We start from the raw sequence: 21,820 nt of genomic DNA on the forward strand, positions 1-21,820 counted from the left end.
GAACACTGAGGGTTGCATCCTGAGCTCTAGCTGCAGAAGCCTGCCTGAGATTCCTCTTTGCTGAGGGGATCTACCTGATGGGCCAGACTCACCGGATCCCAGAACTGTGGGGAAGGGGGAGTTTGGGTCCCATGGCTTGGAGAAGGCAGAGCGAGAGGGCTCAGCTTCTAGTAGGGGGCATTCCCCTAGCCTTGTCCCAGCCTTGGGTCCTGAGGTGGGACTAACAAGGAAGCACTAGGACCAGTCTATCCACTACCCCAAAAATTGATCATTCCGTCAGCGTTCATCATATGGCAGGTCGCACCCAGAACCTCAGGGTAACAAGTGAAGCTGTAGTTATGAATCCTTTCTTTCACGTAAGGATCTCAGAGGGGAAACGGGTTGGTCAGGAGAGACGACCGGCTAGAGCTTCAGATACCAAAAGCCTGGAAAACCAGGGCGCCGCTGCGGGCCTCGGGCGCTCCTGCTGGAGAGGGGAGGGCCCGGCGGACGGTGCGGCGCCGCTGCTGCTGCTGCAAGTCACGGAACCTTTGTGCGAGCGGAGCACGTTGCTGCCCGGAGCTCCTGCACAACAGCCCGGCCGGCCAGCCCGGCGCCGGAAGTGAGCTGTCGGAGGCGCCACCGGGAGCTGCCACGTCCGAGCTGGGAGCCGCCGCCGCCGCCGCTGCAGCCATGGTGAGTGTTAGGGCCGGGGACGCCGAGCGGGGTTCCCGCCGTGGTCGCGGCCGTCCGGGGCCCCTCGACCGTTCTAGTTTCAAGCCCCGGGCTGGGGCCGTTCAGCTTTCCTGCACCGCCTCGAGGTTTGGGGAGCTCCGGCCCTGCCTCGCGGCACCTTTCGCCGGGGGAGGTCGAGGAACCTCCCGGAACTCTGCGGGCCGCGCCACCGCCGCGCCTTTCACTCCTTCCTTCCCGTACCTTCCCCCAACAGTTGAAAACAAAACCGGGAACGTTGTAGGAACCACTGTATCCTGAGCTCTTAGTAAATGTCAAGCGTTGTTCATAATCTCAGTCTCCTAACAGCCCTTACAGTAAAGTAGGTGCTGTTACCGACACTTTACAAATGAGGGAGCCTCTCGCACAGCTCGTAGGTGGCAGAGCTGAGATTCGAACGCTTTTAACCATTCCTGAGTGATGTGTGTGGAACAGTGGCTAGGGGTAGGGCCCCCAGGTTTCATGGACACTTCAGGAAACTAATGTAAGCATGAACTGAGTAAGTCTCTGAGGGCAGGGGCTCCGTTTTTTAAATCTGTGGAATCCACCGTGTACATTCACTCCACGCGTACTCATTGAGTGAATGACTGAATGGGAGCTAATGGATGAAAGCATCTAGCCTGAGCCTGGCACAGAGTGGGGGGTTCAGTGAACCAGTGCTCTCAGGAACATGTATGTGCCTGGAGTTCTGAGGAAACCTGGGTGAACCCAGGTGTAGGACACTGAGTTTAGTTCTTGCTCTGCATGAGGGCTAGGTTTTAAATTACTCATCTCTTGGCCTCTGATTCTTCAGCTGCTGAGAACTGGTGACTCCTGTGCCCTGACAGTCAGCTCTTTCTAAGTGAATTTTTAACTCATTAACTGATTCTGAAAAGCTGATATGTTTTGAGGGCTGCCACTTTCTCCTTAACAAGGACCAAACTACCTTAGGTTCTCAGAAGAACTTGTTTTTAAAGGAGATTTAAAAAAAAAAAAAAAAAGCACTTGTTTGGAATAACTAGTGGTGAGAATGGTTCAAAATAAATACTGGTGACCTGGCTGGTGTCACTCAGTGGTTAGAGCATTGGCCAGGGCACCAAAGGGTCGCAGGTTAGATTCCCGGTCTAGGGCACGAGCCTGGGTTGCAGGTTCAATCCCAGGCCCCTGTTGGGGTTTGTGTGGGAGGCAGCCAGTCGATGTGTCTCTCTTGCATCCATGTCTCCCTCCTTCCCTTCCACTCTCTCTAAAAATCAATGGAAAAAATATCCTCAGGTGAGGATTAACCAAAATAAAAAATTTTTAAGTAAATAAATGCTAGTTATCTCTAAGGTCCTTTGGTGACCTGGTATGAAACGACCAGTAAACTTTCTTCCTGGCTTTACTTAGCCCTCAGCCATTGATTTAGGGAATTCAGTGTAACAACTACTTTATGTTCTAGATACACAGCCTAGTGGAGTGGGATGTTTTGTGGGCTGCGAGTTAGCAGGTGGAGCTCTTTTCCCAGCTCCACCTTTAACTAGCTCTGTAACTTTAGTACTTTCTCTTCTGGGTTTCTTTGGTTCCTTAGTCTGTCAGACAACTCTGATTAACTCCGCCTTTCGTCCTTCCCAGTACACATGTGAAAGCACTTGCTAACTTGGATAGCTTGGCCCACGTAAGAGACTCTTCTTTTTACCTTCCTTACTTGCCTTTGCAGACCTTGGGGCCCAGTTTTTTAGGGACTCTGGAATTGATAAAAGAGCCTATGCTTCCTTAATGTGTACCTTTTGCACTGCTTTACAGCCATCCCCTTCCAGTGTCCACCTTTCTGAAAAGTCAGGTCAGACTTTATACCTGCAGGGCTTGTGCTGGGCAAAGATGAAATGGGGGAAATGGTAAGAAATACTAGATCCAAACTGCACCCTTTTCAGTTCTTTTCTATCCCACGAGTTTTAAGAGAGTAGTGGTTGAGTCAAGTAAAACTGTTCATTTTATTCATAGTTATTCATTCAGCAAATAGTGATTGAGTTCCTTCTGGTTGCAGAGCACTGTGCTGGATGATTTGAGAGGATTCAAAATTGCAGACAACACAGACCCTAGCTCCAGGGAGCATGCCTTCTAGTTGAGAGAAGAAACAGCGTAAAGTGTTGTAGACATTTTAGTACTGAAGATATTCTTTTCTTCTCTTTTTTTTATATTTTTATTGATTTCAGAGAGAGGAAAGGAGAGGAAGAGAGAGAGAGAAACATCAATGATGAGAGAGTCATTGATTGGCTGCATCCTGCACACCCCCAACTGGGGATCGAGCCTGCAACCCAGGCATGTGCCCTGACTGGGAATTGAACCCCAATCGCCTGGATCCTAGGTCGATGCTCAACCTCTGAGCCACGCCCGGCCGGGCCTGAAGATATTCAGAGTAGTACAGCCAGTTGGGGGATCTGGGAATCTTCAAGATGGGGGCATAATTTGAGCTGGACCTCGAAGAATGGTTAGAAAGGTGATGTCCCTGGCAGCTGTGTTCCAGGCCTACAAGCTTCTCAGCCCTAGAAACCGATAGACAGTCTAGGATCTGTCACAGGCTGTGGACCAGGGAGCAGCCTCAAGGGAAACTTGAATAAATTCTCCATGTCTTGGGTATTAACCTAATTATGCAAAAAAATGCCTGAAACATTAGAGGCTCTGTCAGAAAGGAAGAGAGCACCAGTCATTACTCACTCGGCGTCTCTTCGCCCGAAAAGGTAGCCAGGACTGTTTGCCATCTCCCCTCTTTGCTCATGTTATATCTTCTGCTTGGACTGTACCTTCTTTCCCTGTACCACCTGGCAAATTCCTTATCTAAATCCCAAGTTTGTGTCCAACACCGCCAGCCCTTCAGGCTGCTATAGCACATGTAAACCACCATTAAAGTATTTGCCTTGCCATGTTAGGGTTACTTGTGTGCAGGCTTTTCAGAGGCAAGAAGTACCTGTTGTTTGTATCTGTATCTCCAGCTCCTGGCACAGTGCTTCACAAAAGGAAGGTACTCGAGTGAATGTTTACTGAATGAATGAATGAATGAAGTCAAGAACTTTAAAAATCATCGGTGGGTTTAATAAGATGATTGCATTCTAACTGCCATCAGTTCATTTACCAATGTCATCTTTGATTCTAGGTGTCAGTAATTAATACTGTGGACACCTCACATGAGGACATGATTGTAAGTATTCTTTTAGCCCTCCCTCACAGGCTGAGAATATGGGCATTTCTGTGGGAGGGAAGCATTCATGAATCCAGTGTGGCCTTGCAGCCTTTGCCAGTCAGACTAGCCTTGGGGATATAGTCAGTCTCCTAGCAGTGCCTTCTGAGTTAGCAGGGCTGTGGCAGTCTGGTCATTCTTTGTGGGAGGAACCTGGGACTGGTTTGTAGCTCAAGGCCTTAAGTCTTTTGGCCAACAGTGTAACCTGGTTTGGGATGGAGGCTGAGTAGGTACAGAGGTTTGAAAACAGTCTCTCCACCTGTCTTCCTCCTACTGTCACTTCTTAGCCCCATTGAAAATGGGATTGAAAGAAGAGAGAGTAGGAAGATGACTCAGTATCAAGGCAGGGGGCAGGCTTGGCAAAAAGCCCAAGGCATATCTCAGTACAACCACCACAGACAGAGGTGCCAGACAAGGCCCTTTGGACCAGAAGTCATTAACTCAGGGTGTTTCCTAGAGGCAAACACAGGGCGCAGTGTAAGAAGACAGGGCTGTGGGAGAAGGTTCAGAGGTTAAAGTCTCCCACAGCAAAGATGCAAACTCTGCTTCATGCAGGGCCAAGCAGTCCAAGCAGCCTTTGAGCAAGGCCCAGGTCAGTCAGCTTATAGCATTTCCTCCCAGGGTTCCTGCCCACCAGTGGTTGCTTTAGGGCTTCTGAGAGGCTGTCTGGCCTCAGAGTTGTATGTGTTCCCTGGATGCAGCCACGTGTGGTCTAGCTGTAAGATCACACCTCTTTGGAGACAGTGTGGCACCATCAGTAAGAAGATCCAATCTAAGACTCCTTAGGGAACCTCTTGACTCTTCTCAGCCAGCCTTGATTTCCTCATAGTTAAAATGGGGAAAATAATGGATGTGCTACTTGCTTGTGTGGGTTTGATTTGAGGAACAGATAAGGCAAGGTAATAATAACTAATGTCTGGATGCTCACTAAGTGTCAGATCCCATGCTAAATACTTTTCATTCATTATCTCATGTAACCTTCATAACAACCCTTGAAGCAGATGCCATTCTTAGCCCCATTTAAAGATAAAGAAACTGAGGTTCAAGGAGACTAGGTAATTTTTCCAAGGTTGCACAGCAGATAAGCTGAGTAGACAGGATTTAAATCTGTTAGGTGCTGTGCCCTACTTCCTCCCAAAGTGTGTGATAGCACTCTATAGAAGTGCTTCCAAAATACATTTACAGAGAAGATCTGTACCAGTACTAGTCAAGAGGATTGACTTACAAAGAAAAATCAGGGTTTTTCCTCAGGGAGGTGAGGAAGGAATGTTGAAGCAAATGGAATGACTGCTTCCTTTGAAAGGGTATGATTGTTCCTGATGACCACAAGAGAGACAGCTAATAGTTCTTGAAACCCCCAAGGTGGGAAAGCTGAAGAACATGCCATCTGTTGATTTAGGAAGAGCCAGCAAACAGCAGGACAGCAGGCATAGCAACTCAGAGGAGCCATCACCCTGGAGCGACGAGCTGTAGGCAGAGGCCATCCCTGGGTCTGGATAGCCAGTCAGCATTGTGGAAATCGATTTATCAGTGGTGGGACCAGCGACACTTAAGGCATGCATGGACAGTCTGGGGTGCTAGGCACACTACTAGAGAAAAAGGTGAAGTGGAAACCCAGGAACCAAGGTCCACAAAGGATCCAGGGCCATGAGTGGAGGAAGGAGCCCAGTGTCTGAATGGAACTCTGTGTCTAGGCCAGATGTGCATCATGGAGTACCTGATGGGTGCCTACAGGCAGTCAGAGGCCTGCTCCTTTGGCTCAGCATTAGCCCTTGGTTCTGGGCCGAGCTGAATCTCCAGGTGTCATCCCCAATAGCTTACAGAGCCTCAGAACACGGGCAGGGGGCGGGGTAAGGAGGGGCTATGGAAGAAGGGAGCTAAACCAGCTTTTCTTCTCCTATACCTACCTACAGAACAGGATGGGAAAGGACTTCCCCGTGTATATAAAGGGTCTAAAAGTAGCTGGATGTGGTTTGTCTTGTCCCTTTCAGAAAGATATTGCATGTCAGAGAAGTGAGAATGTTGATATGCTAGCTTCCTGCCTGATAGTGATGATTCTTTGAGGTTAGATTCATTTCAGGTAGATTCTGGTCCAAACTAGATTCTCTGTCCTGGTGACCACCCCCCACCCCCCAGCCTGCAGGCTTCCTGAGCTGTCCTCCCTTTGCAGCATGATGCCCAGATGGACTACTATGGCACCCGCCTGGCAACCTGCTCATCAGACAGGTCTGTCAAAATCTTCGATGTACGCAACGGAGGGCAGATCCTCATCGCAGACCTCAGGGGGTGAGTGCAGCCAACCCTGGGCAAGGTCTCAGAGAATGATTCGGCTTTTTAGGCATGTCAGGAAAGCCTGAGAGCCAGATCAGAGCAGCCCGCAGTGCAGTTAGCAGAGAGGACACCCGGTTCCCAGCCAGCCTGCTGCCCTCAGCAGACATTCTGGGCTGATGGATCCAGGAGTGAATCCAGCTCTACCACCCAAGTACCTACTAGATCTTGGGCAAGAGTCAGTTTGTCTCTGGGAGCCTTCACTCGCTCTCCCTAAAAATGGGCTGATGGTGCCTGCAAGCCTTCAGTAGCTACTGCTACTTTTGAAAGTGGGAAACTTCCTCCCCCCTTCCCAAGTTTAACCAGCATGATCTAAGTGTCATTCAAGTGTGGTAATGTAAGAATAATGTAAGAATGTAATGGTGAGTGTATAAATCCCATAATTCTGCCTGTTTGCCCATGGCAGATATTAGTGAATGTTTACAGATGGTTCCCTTCCTCCCCACTGAGGTTCTTGAGATCCTGGCTGTCATTTTTATGGCCACATCTCTATTGCTTTTCCTTAGTTCACTGCCTTTCAAATAAGTGGGGGTTTTTAACCTGGATCCCATGGATCTCCAAGGGTTCCATGGATAGAATTCAGGGGTTGGTGAACTGGGGCAGCAGGAAATCATCTTTATTTTCAGTGTCTGATATTTAGCATATCCTTCCATTATGGATATAGTTTGGAAACCACAGTAGTATTCATAGTACCTATCAGTCTGTTACCAGGGGAAGTCAGATATTTTCATATCACATTGTAATAGTTGTAGCTATCTCAAAATAGCATTCATGCTCATTACCACTTTGAAATCAGAGTGATTGTTAGAAGCACACACGTCAGTGTATTATAAATTGTTCTTTAATGTTTTCATGACTATTTCAATATAATTGGGTTTCTTTTCTAATCCTAGCTCTATGTATTTGATCCACTGTTCTAAGAAGGGACCCACCTTCACCAGACTGTGCAAGAGAGTTTAAAAAACCCTGACAAGAAGGTGCTTAGTACATGCTTGTTAACTGAATTAAAGAAGACACAACTTAGTCAGTAGCCATTTGGGGAGATGTTCCCTTCCTCCTGAGTGTCCACAATTAGGAGAAGCCAAATGCCACTTTCCCTGTGCAGCAGCCACTGGCTGAGCAGAGAGCTACTGGGGTGAGGACTGGCTGCCAGCCTGGCAGAGGCAGTCACATCAGCTATCACTCAGTCCCTTCTGCTCTGTGTTTTTCTTATGCTCGAAAGGTGTGAAATATTGGAGGGATAAATTCACACCTCCTTTCTTTTTTGCCTTGGTTAAATCTTTGCTCTGTGTAGGACATTTGAGTCTACTGAGAGTTTCACTAGCACCTCCTTTGTAAGGACTGGGAATGTACTATTGTTCCCCCAGAGGGAGGAGGAGACTTTGAGTGCCTACAGCCTTGGGGTGAAGGAATATAAACAAGGACAGCAGTAATAGCTGATGGGCATTGAGTGTGTGTAAGCTCTTTACATGAGTTACCACAAATATTTACCCTCATGACCATCCTCTGAAAGAAGTCTTATTGATCTCTCCATTAAGGGACTAAGCCATAGAGAAGGTAGTCCTTACCTAAAGTAAAGCAGCTGGTGAATGGAGATTGGGTGTGAGAGAACCTGGCCCATCACCTGTGGCCGAGCTACTTCTTGTATGCTGGGTACCCACCCTTCCCTGGACCCAGAGATGGTCCCAGTACCAACCCTAGCACTGGGTACATGCTCAGACGATATTTAGCATGTGAACAAAGATCAGAAGATAAGAGAGTCGTGCCTTTTGAGCAAATTAAAAGAGTAGTAGAAAATATCAAAACAGATACTACCACCTCAAGAAGTTGCCTATTTGGAACGCTAATGATTGATTCTGTATATACTTACTGAGCACTCGTGGGTGTAAAACCCAGATTGATCAGTGACTCTGCTGATGACAGTAGGTGTCGGTGTTGCTGGCCTGCAATCTGAGGCAAGTGAGGATTCTGCCGGGTGGGCTGGAGAGGTTAACTTGGAGTCCTGACTCACTTTCAAAGCCTCTCTGACCTCTGGGCCTCAAGGGCCTCACTGCTCAAAGGTCCCTTTTGGCAGTGACATTCTTTGGCTCTCCCTTTTGAAAATCTTAGGCAGTTCTGTCCTGAGATACTGTCTCTGCTTACCAAGGAAGCCATTTAGTTCTGCCCAAAGAAGTGGCTGGCAGAGCACTGTTGGTTCCTCTGGCCCATCTGAGCAGCTTCTTACCCTCTCCCTTTATAGTCATGAGGGACCTGTGTGGCAAGTGGCTTGGGCCCACCCCATGTATGGCAATATCCTGGCATCCTGCTCCTATGACCGGAAAGTCATTATCTGGAAAGAGGAAAACGGCACCTGGGAAAAGACGCATGAACACACAGGACATGACTCCTCAGGTACACTGAGTGTGGCAGGAGGGGGGGGGGGGGCTCTGTTCTGGCTAATGCTCTGGTTCTTTGCCCCTTGTGATGCTTCTTGTTTATCCCTTGGGTTTGGTTGGCTTTTTTTGCTGGTTCATCCACATGGGAGATAAGGCCCTAAGACCTAAAGTCAGTCCAAAGCAAAATGAGAAAAGCAAAGACAATACAGTTTTTTAAGGTTTATTCATTTTAAGTACTGGCCTTTATTAGATAATTGTCTAGCCTACTTTTTGTTAAGATAGACATTAGTTTAGGAGATGATGTTAGTAGGTGGTGGGTTTTTTAAATCTCTTCCATTGAAAAAGTTACAACTTCCCCCTGGTGATCTCTGCAATTTTTTTAGAAATTTAGTAAAATGGTAAATCTGGAAAATCAAAGTTTGCTTACTGTGCCTCCCTCCTTCCTGCAGTAAACTCTGTGTGCTGGGCCCCCCATGACTACGGCCTAATCCTGGCCTGTGGGAGCTCGGATGGGGCCATCTCCCTGCTGACCTACACGGGGGAGGGCCAATGGGACGTGAAGAAGATCAACAATGCTCACACTGTAAGTCCACACGCTGCCTGGGTGTAGAGGGTAGCTCTGCTGACTTGCCATGTGTCTCCTGTTTACCCCCTAGAGAGGGACAGGAGTAGTGTCACTGCTGTGCAATGGGCCGGGGATGGGCTGCTGATCAGACATGCTTGGTAGAGCAGCTTTGAGCTTCTTTGCTCCGAAGCCAGAAAGGCTGCATCCAGGGAAGCCAGGGGTTAGCACTGGTTCCTCCTCGCAAGCTCCTAAGTCAGAGAAGACCAGGGTACTGGCAATGTGGCAGCAGCAGCCTGCCTGCCACCTTTGCTATGGATGCCTCAAGTCCTTAAGTTGACATGCCTTCTGGTGGTCATTGGGACCCCCTGGAACTGAGTGGTATAATAGAAAGCATCATAGGAACTTAGTTTCCTGTACTTCTAGTCATTGGACATTAAGGTTGAAACAGTTAAGAAAGCACTGTGCACATTGGAGCTGGGGGAAGACTCACATTTTCTTGAGCTCCTACTGTGTGTCATATAATCCTCACAAATGTTTGTGAATGAAAGATGAAACTAACAAATGTACAGATTTGCAAGGTAAGCAGTCCTAGTCCCATTTTATGTTGAGGCAAGAAAAAGTAATGTTAGAACCTAGAATCCACCTGCCTGCCTTCTCTCTACGCATCAGTTATGGCTTTGATGGCCCCAAACACTTCTGAAATCTACCCAGACGGTGAGGATTAACAAAAAAAGAAAGATTAATTAAAACAAGTAAGACAATTCTTCTACAACCTGCTTATTCCAGTGCAGGGTCACAGGTGGCCAGACCTATCCTTGCAGCCCAGGGCACAATGCAGGAAACCACCCTGTACAGGACACTTTTCCATCCCAGGGCACACTGACATGCACACCTACACTTATACTGGGACATTTAGTCACACCAGTTAATTCACCATGCACATATTTGGGATGTGGGAGGAAACCCACACAGACATGGGGAGAACATGCTCCACTGTCAGTGGCCTTGGCTGGGAATTGATTTTTTTTATTAATGTAAGACAGCATTGAATGAAATTATGTTATTTGAGGACCTGCTGTATTCAAAGTTGTGCAGTTATCACCATTTATTTCCAGAACTTTATCATCCCAAAAGAAACCCATAAGCAGTCACTCTTCATCCCACCCTACCCCCAACCCTAAGCAAGCACTAATCTACCTTCCACCTCTATGGATTTGCATATCCTGGACATTTTCTATAAATGGAATCATACAATATGTGGTCTTTTGTGACTGGCTTTTTTCACTTAGCATGTTCGTACGGCTCATCTATGTCATAGCATATATTAGGGAGGGGGTAGTGGGGGGGGGAGAGAAACAAACATCGATCTGTTGCCTCCCCTACGCGTCCCCACCAGGGATTGAACCCCCAACCTGGTGTGTGCCCTGACTGGGCATTGAACCTTCAACCCTTTGGTGCATGGGCACATGCTGTAACCACTGGGCAACACCGTGCAGGGCTTTTTTTGTGTGTCTTGAGGCAGGCATTTCTCACTATGAACTTCCTCTTCAAACTGCTTTTGCTGCATCTCATCAATTTTGGTATATTGTATTTCTTTTATATATATGTTTTTAATGATTTTTAGAGAGAGGGGAAGGAGGAGGGAGAGAAAGATAGAAGAGACTCGTCAGTCGGCTGCCTCCTGCACACCCCTCAGTGGGGATCGAGCCCGAAACCGGAACCACTTAGTTCCTGGGTTGCTGCGCAGCCACTGAGCCACACCCAGCTGGGCAGTATGTTGTGTTTATGTTTGCATTTGTCTCAAAGTATTTTCTTCTCCTTTGATTTCTTCATTGACCCTTTGGTTGTTCAGTAGCATGATGTTTAATCTCCACATATTTGTGAATTTTTCAGTATTCTTATAATTGATTGCTAGTTTAAACCACTGTGGTTAGAAAAGATGCTTGATAGGATTTCAGTCTTCTTAGATTTGACTGGTTTTGTGGCCTAACATATGGTCGATCCTGGAAAATTTTCCATGTGCACTTGAGAAGTATGTTTAATCTGCTGCTTTTGGATGGAATGTTCTGTATATATCTGTTAAGTCTTTCTGATCAAACATGTTGTTTAAGGTTGATATTTTCTTACTGATTTTCTCTGGGTGATCTATCCATTGATGTATGTGGGGTATTAAAGTCTCCTATTATATTGCTATCTATTTCTCCCTTTGGGTCTGTTAATATTTGTATATATATTTAGGTGTTTCTGTGTTGGGTGCAAAAATATTTATAAATATTATATCCTCTTGTTGGATTGACCCCTTTATAATTATGTAATGTTCTTCTTTGTCTCTTATTGCAGTCTTCATTTTAAAGTCTATTCTCTAACATAAGTATAGGTACCCCAGGTTTTTTTTGTTTTCCATTTGCTGGGAATATCTTTTTCCATCTCTTCACTTTCAGTCTGTGCGTGTCCTTGTATCTGAAGTTAGAGTCTTGTCAGCAGCACATAGGTGGCTCTTAGTGGTTTTTTATCCATTCAGCTACTCTGTCTATTGGAGGATTTAGTCTTTTTACATTTAAAGTACTTATTGATAGGTATGTGCTTATTGCCATTTTGTTAATTGTTTTGTGACTCTGTACTTCCTCTCTGTGCCTTTTCCTCGCTCTCTTCTTAGTTGTGGTTGGTGACTGTCTTCCACAGCATGCTTAGCTTCCTTTCTCATTACCTTTTGTGTATCTACTATAGATTTTTGCTTTGTGGTTTACATGAGGCTTACATGTAGCAACCTATATTTACAACAGTCTATTTTAAGTTGGTAACTTAAGTTTTAACACATTCTAAAGCTCTACATTTTTACTCTCTCCCACCCACATTTTGTTTTTGATGTAACATTTTACATCTTTTTATCTTTTGTATCCCTGAATTATTGTAGTGATAGTCATTTTTACTATTTTTGTCTTTTAACCTTCATAGTACCTCTATAAGTGATTAATCCACTACCTTTACTATGTATTTATTTACCTTTACCTGTGAGATTTATACTTTTATATGTTTTCTTGTTACTAATTAGCACCCTTTAAAGCAGTTTAAAGACGTCCCTTTAATTTTTTGTAAGGCCGATTTAATCTTGATGAATTCCTTTAGCTTTGGCTTGTCTAGAAAAAAACTCCGTCCTTCAATTCTGAATAATAACTTTGCCAGGTGGAATATTCTTAGTTGTAAGTTTTTTTCTCTAAGCACTTTGAGATATGTTTGTTATCTTAATTGTAGTGATGGTTTTACAGGGTATATAATTGTATACTTTATGTGCAGTTAATGTCAGTTATACCTCAGCTCTTTTTAAATTTTCATTTTGGATAATAAGTTACTGATATGCAAGAACTCAAGAATATTGTTTTCATGAGCCCTTCTTGAGGTATCTACTAGAAAATACACTTCAGACAACAAAAATGACTAGAAAGACATTTATACAGGCACACTTTGTTTTATTGCACTTCTCTGATGTTGTGTTTTTTACAAATCAAAGACAAGACCCTCCACCAGCAAAAATATTACAGCTGGCTTTATTTTGATACTCATTGTATAGCAATAGTCTGGACCAAATCTGCAGCATCCCCAAGGCATGCCTGTGTAAATACACAGTGAATGGTAGAGAACTGAGACTGAAGGAGGGATAGAAGGGAGAATATGGGATGTATTGGCCATGCACTCTGCTAAGCTAGATAGAGCACAACTGTTAAAATGGTGGCACACAAGCAGCTGGAGATCCGTATTTATTCATGTTGGCACCATTCACACACAGACACCTCCCCCCCCCAAAAAAGGTAAGAGCACTGCAAACACTTCATTAAAGATTTTAATAATCATTGGCAATATTATTCTAAGAGTGTGTGAAATAAGATAATTATGTGGCAGTGAGCATCCCTAGCACCAGATTATAGTCTTGAATACAGTTTCTCACGAAAGGAAACCAGAGCTCTTGAGGAAATGGCCAATTCCAGGTCTGAGGCAGGAAATGTACAAGATGAGCTTGTACATCTTGTCATACCAGATTGAAAAGAAATCAAGGTCATACTTTGACATAATAGGATTATGTCAAAGAAGCCAACTTGAACAGGTTCACAGTGCCAAAGATGGGCTGGCAGTGTGTCAAAAATGAGAATAATTGCAATGAACTGAAACCTTCAAATATGCTTAAATCTATGAGTTTATAACTTTTAAGAGAGAATCAGTCATCTTTGGAGAATGTTAGGGAGCCAGTTCAGAAAGAATCAAACATATCCTGCCTTTCCTACCTGATCTGTACCCCTGGGCAACCAAATATTTATGAGGGGGATTGCCCCTACCTAGAGTACTCCGTGTAATATGAGTAGAATTACAATATCACCATTTGGTAACTCTCAGTGAGTTAAGAGAAGCATAAATTATTGACAGGTGCTAACAACAACATAGACAGTATGACATCATGTGCCTCCTGGTGAAAGAATACACCACATGTAGTCTTGACAAAGAGATCAAGCCTGAGTCTGATCCAGTCATGGATCCAGCTGACAGTTTAGGAATTCAGAGGAACATGCTGAACTGAGTATGCAGCAGCAGAAACAGCCTGAGAAACTACTGGTCAGATGACACTGATTCTTCAACAGAAAAATTGTAAGGAAAAAAAGGATCAGAGGAGGAAGCTATTAATTAGGAGATGTAAAAAAATCCAAAACAATATTTAAACAGACTAAACTTTAGTGTCAGGATGCACATTTAAGTCACAAAAACTAAAACAAAAAGATTAATTACTATGTGTGGTTTTCTGAATCTGCCCTCCTTTCATATGTTTGAAAAATTGTTCTGTTTCTTAAATTCCTTAGAGTCCCTAATTCTTACTTTAAATGCATATTGCTGAAAAATACACACTGGTAGGAATCCTTGAAGGACAGTTATGAGTGGCCAGTCCTTAGTTCATCAAAACAGCTGCCCTACATAATCCAGTCCTGAGGATTAGAGAGGAAATGAGCAGCAGCCTTGGGTCTGCCAAAGCTGTGTTCTATCGCAAAGCAAAAGGGCAGTCACAAGTCCCCCTCCTTACAGATTGGCTGCAATGCTGTCAGCTGGGCCCCTGCTGTTGCACCTGGAAGCCTTATAGACCAGCCATCAGGGCAGAAGCCCAACTACATCAAGAAGTTTGCCTCAGGCGGCTGTGACAACCTCATCAAGCTATGGAAGTAAGTGGGGTTGGTGGACTTCTCAGGGGGACACTTCTTACCTTCTACCCTACCCACCATGACTCAGCCACAGTTCACAAAAAACAGGATCATCTTTCTTTTACCCTGTTGCCCATAGAATACTATTTTCAATGTCAGAGGACATCCTGAAAAAAACAAACCAAAAAAAAACTTGCTTTTTGCTCAAGTACTTTTACTCTTCACCTATCTAACTGCTAGACCTGACTTGGCTGTGGAAGAGCAGTGCATTATAGCTGGTGAACTGGGAAAATTCGACAGGCTTAACGGATGGAATCAGAAAAATGAAATCGCTTCTCAGCCCCTGTGGAGCTTACGATGTGGAGAAGGAATAGAGCTGTAGGAAAGGCTCCTGGGCTGCTACCTGATTCTCTCTGATCTCCCCTATTAGGGAGGAGGAGGACGGCCAATGGAAGGAGGAACAGAAGCTGGAAGCACACAGTGACTGGGTTCGAGACGTGGCCTGGGCCCCTTCCATTGGTCTACCCACCAGCACCATCGCCAGCTGTTCCCAGGTCAGCTCAGACCCATGAGAACGTCCTATTATTTAATCTGAGTGAGTCCCATCAGCCCTTCCAGTCCCCTTAGGGGAAAGTCCTTGAAAGGTCAGGGCAAGGCAACGGGCACCTTGGGACCAGTGAAGATAGCAGAGCGTGTGAAGCCAGGTCATCACGCAGTGAACTCTTGATCAGAAGCCAGAAGTGCCTCGCCTCCACTGGGCCAAAGCAGGACTAGTTTCCCCTCCTAACACTTGCGTGAGTAGGGAATGGAGGTGCTCGGGTGCAATTCGGACAGTATTCCCAAACAAGGACCATGGCAGTGGGAGAGTTAAGACCTTGGACTCACCTACTATCCATTCTTCCCAGGCAGATCACAAAAGTAAGACCAAGGACAAGCCTTTAATTATACGTTACCAATACCCTAGGCAAGAATTAAGCCAGGCAACCAGGCTTTTTATACCATTTGTGCCTATTTTGTTTGGTCCTAAACCTGAGTAGGTTTTTTTTCCCTTCTCATTTTCTAGGCTTGGTTTTTATTTATTTATTTTAAATATGTTTTTATTGATTTCAGAGAGGGAGAGATAGAAACTCAATGATGAGAGAGAGTCATTGATCGGCTGCCTCCTGCACGGCCCCTAGTGGGATCGGGCCCACAACCCAGGCATGTGCCTTGACAGGGAATCAAACCGTGACCTGGTTCATAGGTAAATGCTCAACCACTGAGCCACTCCAGCCGGGCTGTGGTTTTTAGACAGCCACATCCATTTGGTTGAGAAAGTATAGACAGAGCCAGAGAGAACTGAAACTAGAAAGTGACTTTGCAGATATAAAACCCCAGAGAAAATTTGAGTTAGCAATGTAGACAAAGCATATACCTGAAACCAGTATGAGGAAAGGACCCCGGGAGACTTTTTACTTTTTAATATTATTTATTGCTTTGAGGGAGAAAGGAAAGGAGGGAAGCATCGATTTGTTGTTCCAGTTATTTACACATTCATTGGTTGATGATTCTCTGTGCCCTGACCGGATCAAACTGCAACCTTGGTGTATCGGGATGACACTACCCAGCCAGCGCCAAGATTTTTGGCCTATGTGAAATGTGTTCCTGGGGAAAAGAGATGAAAGCATGGGTACTGGGCTGGAAATTGGCCCTTAAATCTGTGGAAACCCAGGAAATCCTTGGGTATGCTTTGTACTGAATCCCCCACCCTATTCCTGCAGAAGTTCAATATGGCTCCAGATTGGAAAGATATCACCAGTGCAGGATCCCTACCCCCATCTCCTGACTCTCCTGTCTTCCCAGGATGGTCGTGTGTTCATTTGGACCTGTGATGATGCGTCAAGCAATACGTGGTCCCCCAAACTTCTGCACAAGTTCAATGATGTTGTGTGGCACGTGAGCTGGTCCATCACAGCCAACATCCTGGCCGTCTCGGGTGGAGATAATAAGGTACACACCACGTCCATGACCTGCTGGACAGTCTCTCATTTGTCTTTGCCCGTGGGAAAGTGCAGTTGTGAACATCCTATCTCATGGCAAGCTTGGGGAGAGCCTTAATGGGGATTGCATTTTGAGCATGTATCCTAATTACATCCTTAAATCTTACTGCCCCCTAGAGGTCATATGTCCCCCATTTACAGATAGGAAAGAAGCTGACAGGTGATTTGACTTGCAAAGGGATCACAAAGCTATTAGGTGGCAGGGCCAATACTCAAGCCCAGATTAAATCCATAGCCACTGCCCAGTTAGTCCATCACTCCAACCATTTGACTACTTCATCTTTGTGAATTTTCTAGTTTCATACCATCGCAGTCAGAGAAGATAGTTGATATGATTTTAACCTTCCTGAATTTGCTAAGACTTGATTTGTAGCCTAACATATCTATCCTAAAATGAATGTTCCATGTGAACATGGAATGTGTATTCTGCTGTTGTGTTGTCAGAATGTTTTGTATATGTCTTTTAGGTCCATTTGGTCTAGAGTGTTCAAATCTATAGTTTCCTTCTTGATTCTCTGTTTGGATGATCTATCCATTGTTAAGAGTATGGTATTAAAGCCCCCAACTATTACTGTATTGCTTTTTCTCCTTTTAGCTCTGCTAGTTTTTGCTTTACATACTTAGGTGCTCTAATGTTGGGTGATAAAACCTGTACAATTGTTACATCTTCTTGATCCCTTTATCATTATTACCTTGTCTCTTTTTAATCATTTTTAATTTAAAGTCTTTTATCTGATATAAGACTTTTTTTTTCTTTTGGTTACCATTTGCTTGAAATATCTTTCTCCATCCCTTCACTCTCAGCCTCTGTGTCGCTTTCAGGCTAAAGTGAATCTCTTGTAGGCAGCATATCATTGGATCTTACTTTTTCTCCAGTCATTTTATGTCTTTCTGGAGATTTTTAAACCATTTGTTTTTATCATGATGCTTACATAAACATCTTAATAGTTTAAAATAGGGTGTTACAATTTTAACAGCTTCAATAGAATCCCTAAGCTTTAACACTTTTACTTCTACCCCTCACATTTTGGGTTATTGACATTACAGTTTACATATTTTTAGTATTGTGTAACTGCTAAGATTACTGTAATTATAGTTCTATTTTACTATTTTTTAACTTTTAAACTAATTACACACCATCATTACCATATTACATGTCCAACTTTGTCTATATACTTATTACCAATGAGTTTTGCACTGCCTTCCTGTTTTTATGATTGGTCTCCTTTTATTTCCACTCAGAGAACTCCCTTTAGCATTTCTTATAAGCCCATGTAGTGGTGATAAATTCCCTTAGGTTTTGGTTGTCAGAAAGTCTATCCCTACTTCATTTCTGAAGGACAGCTTCACTGGGTAAGTCATCCCATTCTCTTCTGCCCTAAAAAAATTTCTGTTGAGAAATCTGCCAATTTTTTTTTCCTTGCTGCTTTTGAAATTTTTTGTCTTTAACTTTTGACAGTTTAATTATAATGTGTCTTGGTGTAACCCTATTTGGGTTCAACCTATTTGGAATCCTTTGGGCCTCTTTGATCTAAATGTCTATTTCTTCCCCAGGTTTGTAAAGTTTTCAGCAGTTGTTGCTTTAAATATACTTTCTGTCCCTTTCTCTTTCTGAAATTCCCATAACATAAATACAGTGGTTCCCCTTTACCCACTGTTTTTCTTTCCATGGTTTGTTACCTGCAGTCAACCACATTCCAAAAATATTAAATGGAGAATTCCAGAAGTAAACACTTCCTAAGTCTTAAATTGCACATTGTCCTGTGTAGGGTAACGAAATCTCACTCTGTCCTGCCTGGTACGTAAATTATCCCTTTGTCCATTGTATACATGCTGTATACACTACCCACCTTTTTGTCACTTGGTTGCTGTGTCATTTATCAGAGTGACTGTTGTAGAATCACAGTGCCTATGTTCAAGTAACCCTTATAGTACTTAATGGCCCCAAAGCCCAAGACTAGTGATGCCAGCAATTCGGGTATGCCAAAGAGAAGCTATAACGTGCTTCCTTTAAGTAAAGGGTGAATACGGTACAATAAGATAACTCTGAAAAAGGGACTATTACATAACTTATTACAGTATATTGTTACAATTGTTCTTACTGTCATTACTCTTACTGTGCCTCGTTTATGAATTAAACTTTATATGGGTATGTATATATAGGGTTCAGAATTACTGTCCACATTTCAGGCATCCACAGGGGGGTCATGGAACATACCCCTTGTGGATGGGGGCTACTGTAGTGGTTTTTTGTTTTTATTATGTCCCATAATTCCTATAGGCTTTCGTTCTTCTGACTGGATAATTGCAAATGTCCTGTCTTCCAAATCATAGTTCTTTCTTGTACATTGTTGAGGCTGCTTTTGAAGTCTCAAGTTCAGTTTTTATATTTTTAAGCTCTAGGATTTTTTAGTTTTTGATCGTTTCTATTGCTTTGTCAAACTTCCTTTTATTCACGCGTTGTTTTACTAATCTTACTCAGTTGTGTATTCTTATAGTTTACTAAATTTCAAAAGGATTATTCTGAACTCTTTAGTATCAGTTAGTTTCCTTTGGTGGTATCATACTTACCTGGTTTTTCATGATCCTTGAACTCTTATGTTGATATCTGCTCACTGGAGTAAGTGGTCTCCTCTTCCAGACTTTACAGGTTCACTTTGGCAGAGACAGCTCTTCACCAGCCAGCTCAGTTTGGATTTCTGGACATGTCTGCTGCTAACATCTTTAGATAGGTGGGACTTGCTATTAGGTTCTGTCTTTGGTTGAGGCAGCTATTTGAGCTTTGAGGTGGGGTGGCCACAGGGTGTGCCACGGGCTGAGAACAGCTGTCTTGGTTCCCTGGATTCTCTGGTCAGACTTACTACATGGTCAGGACTGGGCACTCTACTCAGCAGTAGGTGGGGCTGGGAATTAGCTTCCCTGCCTGGTGGGACAATGCGATGGGACCCAAATCAGGCAAGAATGCACTTGTTTTGCTCTGCAAACAGGAAAAGCCATAGCCTGTGCTTTCTGTTCCAGTGCCACTATAAGCAGGGCTGTTTGATGGGATACACAGTTTCATGTGTGCTCTGGTAAGGTTCCCCGGTCTGAAGACTGTGATTCAGTATTAAGTGGGGCTACAAATTAGTTTTCCCTCTGAGCTCGGCAGGAAAAGCAGCTCTAAGGCCACTAATGTTCTGTGACCCAAGTTTCCCAGCTGAGTGGAGCCATTGGTTTTGCTCTAGAAGTAATCAGCTCTGCCTGCCGCCCTTCCTGCAGGGGCCACACTCTGGAGCAGGCAGGGCTGTGACTCACCAAAGTGGGCAAAACTCCTTATTCAGGGACCTGAATTAGGCAATCTGCACTCACCAAGTTCCATGGTCAGACTGTACCCTTGACTTGGGATTTGTTGGACTCTGCAGGTGGGAAATAGGTCTGCCAAGATCTGAGTGCTGGTTGTTGGAAACCCCTTCTCTGTCACAATCAGATTCCCAGTAGTGTTGATCCCACAGGTTCACCTACAATCCCCTTGGGGCTCCCACAGCTCTTGGGTGCTGGGTGTCATCCTTCTGCTCTTTTCCCTCTGGAAGAAGCGTGGTTTCAGTATGGCGCTGCACCTGCCGGGGGGAAGAGTGGTGCAGTTAGCGTGTAGCCATTCCTCTTACCTTTGTAATGCAGTCTAGCCTGATCTCTGGTGTGTGTGTGGGGGGGGGGGGGTCAGCCTCACTCCCTCCTGTGTTAATAGTGTGTCCATGAATAGTTGTTCTTTTTCAGGGGTGGGCAAAATCATTTGGAACTACTCACGCCACCATCTGGATGATGTCACTTCCTTACTTTATCTCTAGATTTTTATTCTTTTTCTTCTGTTTTGATGGGATTTCAGTGGGGAAATCAAGATAAATCAAGATAAGTCCTCTGTTTACCTACAAGGCTATGAGCCATGGTTCTTTATAGGGATCTAGTGAGATGAGAGGGAAGGGGTGCTGACCTGTAATATGTTGTGTGTCCTGGCTTGCAGGTGACCCTGTGGAAGGAGTCAGTCGATGGGCAGTGGGTGTGCATCAGTGATGTCAACAAGGGCCAAGGTTCCGTGTCTGCATCAGTCACAGAGAGCCAGCAGAATGAGCAGTGACAAGACTGGCGGGGCCCAGCTCCCCACCTGCCAATTCCTGGACTGCCCCTTCCTGGACCAACTGACCAGACAGCTGAGAGGAAGAGCTCCAAACTCCAACAAGATTACTTTCCTAAGAATAGTTAAAACTGCAACGAGATTGATCATCTACCTTAACATGATTTGATGTGGTTTGTAATTTACTGTCTGGCTGAAAGCACTAATGTTATGAGGGGAAAACAAATGATTTTCAAATCTATTATTTAAAAAATATTTTTTTGGCCATTTTTTATGTACCTTTTGGGTTCAGGCATTATTTGGGAGGTTTTGTTTCCAAAGTAATTAAACAGGCATGTTTATAAGTCTCCCTATAGTATCCTCCCTTAAAAAGTTCATTTTGACTCTTGTTAGTCAACATTAACCAAGACCAGGTCCCTGTTGGCCAAACCCCACCCACAAAGCTGGTCTGTCACTGTGTAAGCATCCTTATGACTCAACTTATATGGAAGGTACCATACAAAGCACTGTAAAAGGAGTGCTAGCCCTGGCCAGTTTGGCTCAGTGGATAGAGCTTCAGCCCGCGGACTGAAGGGTCCCGGGTTCAGTTCCAGTCAGGCAAATACCATGGCTGCGGGCCCCGCGCCTACAGGAGGCAGCCAATCAATGGTTCTCTCTCTCCCTTCCACTCTTTGAAGAGCAGTGGAAAAAATATCCTCCAGTGAGGACTAAAAAGGAGCACTAGACTTGTCTTCAATTACAGGGACTGTAACCTGGCTCTGCTCCTTACCCTCTTCTGCAGAATGAGACTAAGAAAGTCTGCCCTACAGAATGGTTACAAGACTCGGGCTCATACATGTGGGTGACCCACAAAATGCCATGCAAATGCAGGATAATACTAACCAAATACCAGTAGTTAAGACACTGCCACAGTTCATCAGTTTGTTAACCCTGTCGGTGGTAGGAGGGACCTGTGGTGGAGACCATGGTTCTGATCTGAATCGACCCTGAACCAACTCACCTCTCAGCAGAGGCCCTGGGACCCTCACCTGAATGAGCAGTCATAACAATAGCTACCATGTGCTGAGAGAGCTGTGAGCTGGCAGTGCGTTTGGCTCTTTCACACATTAAGCAGCACAACAGAGCTGTAGGTACAAATCCTCAGGTTACTGAGGAACTGGCACAGAGGATTGACCACTGCCAAGTTGGTGAGGCCAGTGTTTGAGTCCTGATCCATCTTAACTCTGGAGTTAGCACTATGAATGCAGCATGCGGGGGCTCCCCAGCTGTTACGTAGAGGTACTGATCACAGCGGTTTGATATGTGCACGCTTAGACAAAAGGTC

General features: G+C 44.7%; 1 protein-coding gene across 3 annotated transcripts; it reads left to right on the top strand.

Annotated features, from left to right (window-relative positions):
* Positions 1 to 657: 657 nt before the first annotated feature.
* Positions 658 to 20,751, top strand: SEC13 (SEC13 homolog, nuclear pore and COPII component). 3 transcript variants are annotated; one of them, XM_016209931.2, is made up of 9 exons: positions 658 to 675; positions 3,821 to 3,865; positions 6,075 to 6,190; positions 8,472 to 8,623; positions 9,057 to 9,190; positions 14,237 to 14,370; positions 14,780 to 14,903; positions 16,192 to 16,338; positions 20,386 to 20,751. In XM_016209931.2, exons 1-9 carry the CDS (start codon positions 673 to 675, stop codon positions 20,497 to 20,499), a joined length of 969 nt encoding a protein of 322 aa, XP_016065417.1. In that variant the 5' UTR covers positions 658 to 672; the 3' UTR covers positions 20,500 to 20,751. The 3 variants fall into 3 exon arrangements, with proteins under 3 accessions (XP_016065417.1, XP_016065419.1, XP_016065418.1); XM_016209933.2 differs by lacking the exon at positions 658 to 675 and adding an exon at positions 1,998 to 2,344 and having other exon boundaries at positions 6,041 to 6,190; XM_016209932.2 differs by lacking the exon at positions 658 to 675 and adding an exon at positions 1,998 to 2,344.
* The last annotated feature ends 1,069 nt before the right edge of the window (positions 20,752 to 21,820 follow it).

Source organism: Miniopterus natalensis, chromosome 15 (assembly GCF_054644295.1).
Source record: "Miniopterus natalensis isolate mMinNat1 chromosome 15, mMinNat1.hap1, whole genome shotgun sequence".
Lineage (NCBI taxonomy): Eukaryota > Metazoa > Chordata > Mammalia > Chiroptera > Miniopteridae > Miniopterus > Miniopterus natalensis.

Bases quoted from the DNA above. Each gene is read 5' to 3' on its own strand.
- SEC13 (XM_016209931.2), top strand. The intron at 14,904-16,191 runs GTCAGCTCAGAC...CTGTCTTCCCAG, and splicing joins CCATCGCCAGCTGTTCCCAG to GATGGTCGTGTGTTCATTTG. The intron at 16,339-20,385 runs GTACACACCACG...CCTGGCTTGCAG, and splicing joins TCTCGGGTGGAGATAATAAG to GTGACCCTGTGGAAGGAGTC.